We start from the raw sequence: 9,859 nt of genomic DNA on the forward strand, positions 1-9,859 counted from the left end.
CATTTGCTATGGACAATGGTGAGGTAAATACTCAATACCCAATACCAGTATTAAAATCCATACTTTAGATGTTTAATAAGCTTAGTAAAAATATTGCAAACTTCAAAGTTAACTAAACAACACACAATAAAATAACTTCGATATTATAATTAGAAGCTCTGCTAGTCATTCATGATGTTGTTCATAGCAACTGCTGTAAAGTAAACCACATGTCACAGAGATATGTAAGCGATAGTTAGGCTAAAGGAAAGTCTATAAATCTAATCAGAGAGGTAGGGGTCAAAGTTAGCACTCAGCAGTTCAGCTGTAGCAAATCAAAATCCAGTGTGTGGTACCCTGTACCCTATAGTTGTCAGAGGAGGAGGTGGGTGGCTTATGCAGAGATCCACTTGAACATTATCTTTTAGTATCTTTCCTCAGATCTAACACAGCCCACCAACAAAGACGAATATGCAACAGTTTAGTTTTCACTGTCGCCATCTCCATATACAGTCACACTTTAATGGCATAACGGCCCAGTGGAGCCAAACACCCTTGAGGCAGCATTTCCACAGAACAAAATATTTGTGTTTTCAATGAAAAACACTTAAAATAAACGTTACTGATTTCAACATTTCTTTTATTACGGAGATTATTTTAGATAAATAATGTACTGCTGAGATTTATATGTCTAATAGCTTATCCAGTTTACATAAAATAGAATACATTAGATTTTTAAAACTTTACAGTTCCTCTGAATAAATTGCAGAATATCTTATCGTAATGCAGGTATTGTATGCTAATAATGCATAAGCCAGCCCTCTCTGTGAGTAGTGTTGGCTTGAATGCAGTATTAGATAAATGTTTATGTAATGCTTTTCTGCTAAAGTTTATTTGTGTGACATTCACTTCACGGGCCTGAGACTACAGCGACATTTCCATGTCATGGGACTGAATTTTCAAGACATGAAGAACTGCTGTAACTGGATGAAGGTCTCCATCCAAAAACATCATCCTGTGATTTAAATATAGTTCATTAAAAATAGAAATCTCTGTCATTGTGCAACAATTACAAAGCCATAATAGTTATGATCACAGCTTCACATCCATTCACACAATCTTCAACACCAGAGAAGAACATTCACAATAAATTGCACATAAAACACGTTTTGAGTGTGGTAAGCTACAAATCACCCTTTTGTAAAGCCCAGGGGAAAGTGCTGTGTACTTGAACACATTTACAGATAAACATTGGCCAGAGAGACGATTGCAATCAATCAAAGAGTCATGACTGCTTACTCCACATGACCAAACATGGTCACACATGTAAAAATCCTGACCAGGAAGTAGATTCCACACAGTTTACAAACCATAACATTGACTGGTCTTTTTGTGGCTCATTAAATAAGTTTGTGTTCAGTTTGGTTCAGCTGCATTCTGTTTTGAACAGTAAATTCCTTCTTCCAAACAGCTCTGACATCTGGATGAGAGGAGGAGAGACCTGCTTCATTTCCCAGAGCAGCTCTGCATAGATAGACGATTCAATTCAAATTAAACTATTTCCCTGACAGGTGACAAAGGAAACAACCCAGCCTTATAGGTACTATGTCATCCTTGGGTAAATGTACTGTACATGTGGGAGGACAGTGTTCATGTTCAAAGCCAAGTTACAGTTTCCCTCTGAGTTTGTTAGTGTAGAAAGATGCAGCACGGTTCACTCCCGTCCCGCATGTCGTCAGTGCTGATGCTGTGGAGTCCTCCTTTTAAGGAAGAGAGGCGCTGTGTTAGTTCGAGTGTCACTGCTTGGCAAGATGCAAGGCCATAGACACGCACAACATGGTTTATTTTAGCAAATACCTGCTGGTGTGGCGTGGCAACCCCAGAGTAACTTATTTCCACAGGGGTAGATATGAATCTCAATTGTGTGGTGTGGAAAATGCAAACAGGGAACTAAGCTGTCAAAACAAATACACCAATATACAAAGTTTGATTTTAAGCCTGAATTAGTTTCATTTGACTAACTGGGACTGAAATCATTAATATTATTTTCTAAAGAGGAATTGAATCTACCTTCCAACTTTTAAGGCAAAGGCATGATTATAATATTGTAGTTTTCTTAAACCAGACTTTTTGTATATAATGGCTATTGTTCTTAAACATGATTTGGTAATCCTCTTATCAAAAGTATAGACAGTGACCCAAAGTCTCCCTAGTGACAACACAGTGGTCATAAACCCATTCACTTACGGCGCGATGCAGCCTTTATCTCCAATACCATCTAAGGAATCGAGAGCCCGGCTTGGCATGTCCACACAGCAAACTGCTTTTCTCTGTACGATGTCTGCGTAATGTACAACTAACAATGCCAATTTATAGTCTTTGTCTATCTAGGGAAGAAGAGAGTGTTAAGCTACAAGGAAAGACAGGAGAATGCAGGATAAAAAGTGTTTCAGGAAGCAACTTCTCCATAAGATCAGACCGTTTAGAGATAATTTCTATAGGTACTCAACATTATTTATAACACAATAACAATGTTCTATCACTGTTCCTCTTCTTAAATGATAAAGGGATGTAATGAATAAATACATTCATAAAACAGAAGACATTTTCTCCCAAGCACATACCCGCACAAAAGGAAAATTGTACACAAACTTCACTCAAGACTCAAGTGTCATTATTAGCTTCATATATTAAAATAATGAAACTTACCAAGGCAGCTGAGCAAAATGGATTTCTTGCACAGTTGTCCTCAATAAGAGCCACTGGACGTTTATAAGACGGCATCAGCAGCCCCGCCTGCCACAGCTGCAAATGAAAGAGGTTTACACTAATGTTCACGCTGCTCATGGATGTAAAGAATAGGCAGAAAACTAATTAGCCTTATGCAGTGGTGAAGATCAATGGTTCCCAACCTTTTCGGTCTCGCGTACCCCTTGAGTTGGGGTTAGGGTTATGCTACGAGTACCCCAATATTTTTGACCAAAAAAACTGTGTTCAGTGTTCAATATAAAGCTAAAATACTCTCCAATTGCAACCTTTTACTGAAAAACATCATTAAAATCCAGTATAATTTTAAGTATATTATTTATTTATTTGTTTATTTTTTCAAATATACAGGTGCTCGTCATATAATTAGAATGTCGTGAAAAAGTGCATTTACTTCTGTTATTCAACTTAAACTGTGAAGCTATTATATGATAAACTCATTACATGCAAAGTGAGGTATGTAGCCTTTAGTTGTTATCATTTTGATTATTATGGCTCAGCTTGTAAAAACCACAAATTAAAAATGAGTCTATATCATATATTATTTTCACATTTTAAGTTGAATAACAGAAGAAAATGCACTTTTTCATGATATTCTAATTATATGACGAGCACCTGCATGAAACAATTCCAAGTGCCCCTTGCTGAGAGATAGAGTACCCCCAGGTACCCTGTATAAGGAACACGTACCCTGTATAAGGAACACTGGCATAGATCATGGGCTGGTGAGACAAAGAGCTGTGGGAGTCAACATTTGTATCTGTATAGGCCACAAAGCACTGTTGCTCTATGCGTTTGTCTGCATTGGTTTGGCTAAAATTTGATCTGGAAAAAGTAAGGGCTCTTCTCTGAGGGGGTCAAACAGGCGTCCAGGCATTTGGCCAAACACTGTTGTTTTATTTGTTTCCTCTGCTAATTTTGAACTAATTGTAACTCTCTCTCTCTGGCATAATTGTGATACTTCTATTTCAAATAAACAAACAGCCTTAGATTCCTTTTTTTTGTATATTCTTATATATTGAGCACAATCCGGCTGGTGGGAAGAATCGTCATATTTCACATGTATTGAATGTCCATGTATTGCACTTTGTTGTTGAACAGTTTGACAAAGCATGTAACAACAAACGTATGGCAGCAAACTGTATAGTGATGGACAGTAAAAGATTGGACATATGAAATTGCATTTTGGAAACTTTAAGTGAAAAAAAAGTAGTTGAAAGAGAACAGGTTTAGGGTGTTTCAGACAGATTGTAGAGATTTTGTTTTTAAATCAGAAGAGAAGATTTAGGAAGTGAATTTACAAAAGCTAAAACTGTAACAAAATACAAACCTCACCATGTGGCATTTAATAGTAATCAATAGGAGCCATGTTTTCTTAAGCCAACTTCATTTGTCCACTCTTTTACTGCCATTGGAACAGTCTGAGAAAACAACACAAATGTATTATCAGATAAAACAAAACACATTTACAGCAGTGATCAATGAAACGTAGCAGCTTACGGTCAGTGCATAAGTATGTGTCAATGAAAGAGCATGATAATGATGAAGGAGGAAAATGTTTTTTGATTCATGACGAACATAATTCATCATAAATAACAAGGTTTATGAAATGCTTAGAAGCCGGGACGATATAAATATAAAATAATAATTAGATTATCAACTCGGGAGTCAAACCTGCTTTGAAATGTTTGTACATTTTACTGTATCACAACTTGTTCATTGGAAACTAACAATATAGAGGCACATATAATTGAAATGAGTCGTACACCCGTGAAAAAAAAGGGAGATGGGTGAAATGTTAAAAAAGTAACCTTACAGACATATTTTAAATAAACTCTTAAAAAAGTCAGTGCTTACACAGAGCAAACAGTACCTAACACAGTTAAACCATTTCCCTGCCTCATTGCTCAGGTCTGAACCAGATCAGATCAGAGCATATAAAAACAAACAGCAGACTCACAGTAACATGGCATCCAGTAAAATTACAGTAACAATTTTGCTCTTGTCACATCTTTTTCCTTTCTATTAGCATTTTTGTCTTTAAATTTTTAAAACATCTAGACTTATACAGTGCTTCCTTCTATTCAAGTAGACGCTTTAGCTTTGCCCTGGTCTTCGACCTTTTTAATAGCTGCTTGGATCTTGGCTTGGTCTCCCAGAAGCTGGCGAGGTCTGACAGCTTTGAGGTTTTCATCCAGCTCCAGCAGCACAGGGATCCCAGTAGGTAAAGTCACACCGGCAATGTCCTCATCTGATATACCTGCCGACGAGAAGAAACATAAAAGGACATCAAAATTGTGCATTTATTGACATTCCAATCCATTTCATATACAGGCCTATTTCATAAACAAAGACTGTTTCCAAAGCACTACATTATTAGGAAACTATATTATATTTTTTATGATACTTTTATGAGTTCTATTTTGAGTAATTATATATCTAATGGAGTGGGTGGTGTGTAACATTCATGTGTGTAACCATTGCCATACTCAGGTCATAACTTTCTGTGCAAACTGTCTGCTTGAGGAAATGCCTTGTCATTAACGGCAATGCAAAGATAAACAGTTCATCAGGGCACTGTACCTTCCAGGTGTTTCAAAAGGGCCCTGCAACTGTTCCCATGTGCAGATATCAGTACAGTGCGTTCTTTCCTAATTTCTGGAACAACCGTGCTTTCCCAATATGGCAGCAGTCTGTCCAACACTTCTTTCAGGCTCTCAGCTCGGGGCAGTTTCTCTATGGGCACGTCACAGGTGGTGTATCTACGATCATTGTAGATTTCGTGATAGTAGGGGTGAGATTCATCGATGAGTGGTGGGGTAACATCATAGCTCCTTCTCCAGAGCTTGACTTTCTCCTCCCCGTGTTGCAAAGCCATTTCAGCTCGATTCAAGCCAATCAGGGAACCGTAGTGCCTTTCATTTAGCCTCCACGCCTTGACCACAGGGACCCACTCCAAGCCCATAGCCTCCAAAACGAGCCAGGCCGTTTGAATGGATCGGCTCAGTATGGACGTGAACACAATGTCAAACTTGTAGCCCTGCTCCTTCAGCAGTCTGCCACAGTCCTGGGCCTCTGTCACCCCATTCTCACTCAGTTTCTGGTCGACCCAGCTGCAGAAGCGGTTCTCTTTGTTCCAGGCACCTTCTCCATGCCTCAACAAGAAGAGTTTGTACTTGGACATCAGAAGCAGCAGTGCAAAAAAAAACCTACACACAGAAATGACAAATCGAATATAGTGAATAAATGAAACAGACTATTTGTTTCTTATTTAAAACAAACACTTAATACTCATATATGCAGTCTGCACACTTGCATTGAGACCATCTGCTAAAAAGTGGATGTGCTTGGAGGCAGGGTCAGCAGCAAAAGGTTAAAGGTTATTCTAAATGGCAAGCTAATAACAGCGTAGAAACCCCTATATAATGCATATGTAACACGACAGAATAAAAATGTACTTCCTAATACATGCGTGTCTATACTAACACGTTTGAATAAAAGCAGATAGCTACAATGCTAGCAAGAATAAGGTACTGATGCTGTTGTTGTATGTCTCTGTCTGCAGGACGCACGCTACAGCCTCCTAGCTCATTGTAGCATTTTATTCAGTCACGTAGTGGCCACGTTATATTGAGGATTTCAGTCTTACCTTAACCAGGCCTTTGGTGAAACGGGAAAGAGCACAGCAGCTGTGTATTGCCTCCAATGTTGTTAATTCAGGCCATGCATAGCGGGTACTGTCAGAGATCAGTTCCCGTGAACGCATTTGATTGACGTACCTCTCAGCCAATCACAATGTAGGATCTTACAAAGGAGCGATGTTATTGGCTAAACTCGTGCCCATATAAAGAGATTTCCCAGCGTGGTGCTGAATGCGAACAATTCGCCCCCTCCTCTTCTGTGTACTATCAATGGTACTATCCCCCTCATGCACCATTAATAAAAAATAAAAGTAACTCTCCCCACAAAGCACAAAGGAGTCATAACAAGATATATTTGGTTTGATTGCTCACCTAGCTACATGTATTTAACAAATTTTCAAATCTCTTCTGAACAGCTTTCAAACGCCAGGAGGCTAAGTCTAAAGTATTCATTTTATTCTTTCAACCCAGGAGACCAGCACCAAATTCTGGGCCCCTGGTTCAAACTATTTTGATGGGCCCCCCTACACCCCTTCCCCACGTGTTAGTTCAGTCAATTCACATTTAATATTCATCTCAACATATTCTTTTTTTTCTTGTTAATAGGCATTGAAATAGGCATTAATAATACTTTAAAATGTTTATGTTTTACAATTCATAATGATATGTTGTTGTTCTAAAAAAGCTTGAATAGTCTGGCCCGGACCGTCTCACACATTTTTACTAGAACCAAGTCAAAGGAGTCCCATGACAGTAAAGGGAAACTTCAGCGATGACAGTATAGAGGGGTGTCCGGGCCTGAGATTCATCCATCATTATTGTAACCGTTGTATTTCAGCCTGGTTTGTTCAGTCATTACATCAATTACGAGGAAATTTAGGAAGTGCAATACAGAACACGTTTATAGCAGCACTTTTGAGGGCCCCCACCCTGCTCTGGGCCCTGGCTCGGTACCCTTTACCCCCCCCCAGTCCGACGCCCATGCCAGGAGATATAAGCTTTCAGTAAAAGATTAAGCGCAGATTGCTCATGTACTGTAAGAAGAAGCTATTCATATGATTGCATTGCACATCTTTATACTGTATCTTTCATAACACTTAAGCTAGTGTTTCAGGATTGAATAATGACTATTTTTGATCAAGAATCAGTAAATATGGTCTCACTTTAAGGAACAACTTCTTAACGGTCATAATAAGTCGAGTTACATGACACCACAAATGAGTCAATAACTCAACAGAGTAGTTTTTATTTTCAAAAGAATTTACTTTCCACTTGAACCCATCGGTGCTCAATTATTGGATGCATAACACTAACCAGGACCAAATATTGGATACAGTCGTTCTGGTTTAAATGCACAATCAGCGAAGGAGTGGATCAGAGCAGGAGCATCAACATCACAGAAAGAAACTATTCTCTCATCAGGATCAACAAGCACACCCACTTTGTCAGGCTTATATTTTGTTGGGATGTGTTGGTAAGGGCTTGCAAAATAGGATTTATTCTCCAATTTTATCGCCCAAAAGCCATTATCTGGAACCTTTTTTAAGAGTCCTTTTCTGTCAATACTCTCCGTAGCCACTCCTACTGTCCATTCACTTTTGCCGCTGACTGCAATTTCAAAGTAAAAACAACAATAGAAACCTTGACTTCCCAGGACAAAACAGTCATCATCAAACCTTTTTGAACTCTTTGGTGGGACGTGCTTCTTATTGCGATTTGGTGTAATTTCTTTTCCATTTCTTGACACATGTATATCAGGATGAGCCGTTTCAGCATTAAAAAAGTCACATCTTTTTGCACCATTTTTGCAATGTTCAGTTCAGCCTCAAACACCTCTTTTGTCTTCTTGGTAAGGTTCATCTCTAGTTTGGCCAGAGCTCTTGCCACTGTCCCTTGGTATATTGGCTCAGAGTACAAAATATCAACACCACCAAATCTGCTTGGAGCTTTAGCACTGAGATCTGCAAAGTTTCGAAGTAAGTGGAAGTGGTCATCTGTACGCAAGACCCTCTTCACTGCTGAGCCCTTTTCTTTCATGACGTCAAAATCCTGGAATAGAGCATCAATTAGTCTATTTGCCTTATCCTCTGCATCTGTCCTCTTTGAGTTTATCTCAACGGTTAAGTCGTTAAGGGCACTCTCCACAGTCTCCTTCAAAGAGGTAAAAATGTCCACGCCATGTGCGAGCTCTCTTTCAGCAGCAGCATAGCCTTCCTGCATTGAGAAGACAATAGACAGAATGTACTCTTTACTTTGTTTGATATCTTCTTGGACTTGACCTTTTAACTCTTTCAGCTTCTGTTGATGTTCTTCAAAGGCGTCCTTCAGAGGCACCACATTGTGTCCCTTGTGATTGGAGCACATGCAGAGCACACAGACGCACACTTTATCGTCTAAGCAGAATAACTCCAGAGGTTTGTCATGCTGTTTGCACACTCGATCCTCCAGGTTTCCCTGTGGTTCAATGAGCTGATGCCTCCTTAGGCCAATCATGTCAAAGTGTGGCTCTAAATGAGACTCACAGTACGACGCTAAACAAACCAGGCAGGACTTTACCGCATTTTGATTAGGTTCAGTGCATTGGTCACATGGGACTTCCTCTGATATTGGAGCAGTGAGTGCTTCCAACTCTAAGCTATTGTCGTCTTTGTCTTGAGACTGTCTGAACAGAGTTGCCATTTCAGAGATGAAACGGTTGACTCGTAGCACAGGTTTAGAGTTAAATGATTCTTTACAGACGGGGCAAAACCAGTCAGTACTGGTAGAGATGTGCTGATTTATACAGCCTCTACAAAAGTTGTGTCCACAGGGTATTGTGACAGGCTCAGTGAAGACATCCAGACAAATGGAGCAGAGAAACTGGACCTCCGAGAGCTGACAGGTGGCACTGGCCATGGCAACAAATCTGAAACAATAAAAAAATAATGAAGTAAAAACTAATGAACAATGTCGTTCAGTCAGTCTGTTCCTTTTCTTTTAATGAAGTGAATCTGCTGCTGCTGTGTCTGCAAAGAACTGATTTTTATAATGAACTGATTTTATTATGTACATTACTCGGCAAATGTATTAAAATGTGTGAGCAAGCCAAAGGAAAATTTCTGCCATCTTTGTGCATGGTAGACAATAAAGTTTGTTCTATTCTATTCTTATAATTAACCTACATTGTACATGCACTTCAATGTTTTTTATGTACCATTATAGTTTAAGACTGGGCCACTTGAAACCCTTATCTTGAGACAAAATACTTGACAGCACTTTCACTATGTTTTTTTATTCTGTTCCCGAAAAAGAAAGCTTGCATAAGGTGCACTTTTACAGTACTTAAGACATTTATAATAATGACACTGATACTTGGGTGTTGGCTTGCTTACAAGCAGCAGAAAACGACAACACAAATTCTCTATTTGCTGTAAATATACTCACCTGAATCAAGCTGCTTTCAATACCTTTGGAGATGCCGACGGTGCATCATC

The 9,859-nt window shown here is 39.1% G+C and overlaps 1 protein-coding gene across 1 annotated transcript; it reads right to left on the reverse strand.

Annotated features, from left to right (window-relative positions):
• Positions 1-3,974: 3,974 nt before the first annotated feature.
• bpgm (2,3-bisphosphoglycerate mutase) lies at positions 3,975-5,950 on the reverse strand. Its single transcript, XM_079568003.1, has 2 exons — positions 5,329-5,950; positions 3,975-5,005 (listed from the first exon to the last, which is right to left on the reverse strand). The coding sequence occupies exons 1-2, from the start codon at positions 5,927-5,929 to the stop codon at positions 4,830-4,832; spliced, it is 777 nt and encodes a 258-aa protein (XP_079424129.1). The 5' UTR covers positions 5,930-5,950; the 3' UTR covers positions 3,975-4,829.
• Positions 5,951-9,859: the final 3,909 nt, after the last annotated feature.

Source organism: Gobius niger (assembly GCF_951799975.1).
Source record: "Gobius niger genome assembly, chromosome: 12".
In the NCBI taxonomy this organism is placed as follows: Eukaryota; Metazoa; Chordata; class Actinopteri; order Gobiiformes; family Gobiidae; genus Gobius; species Gobius niger.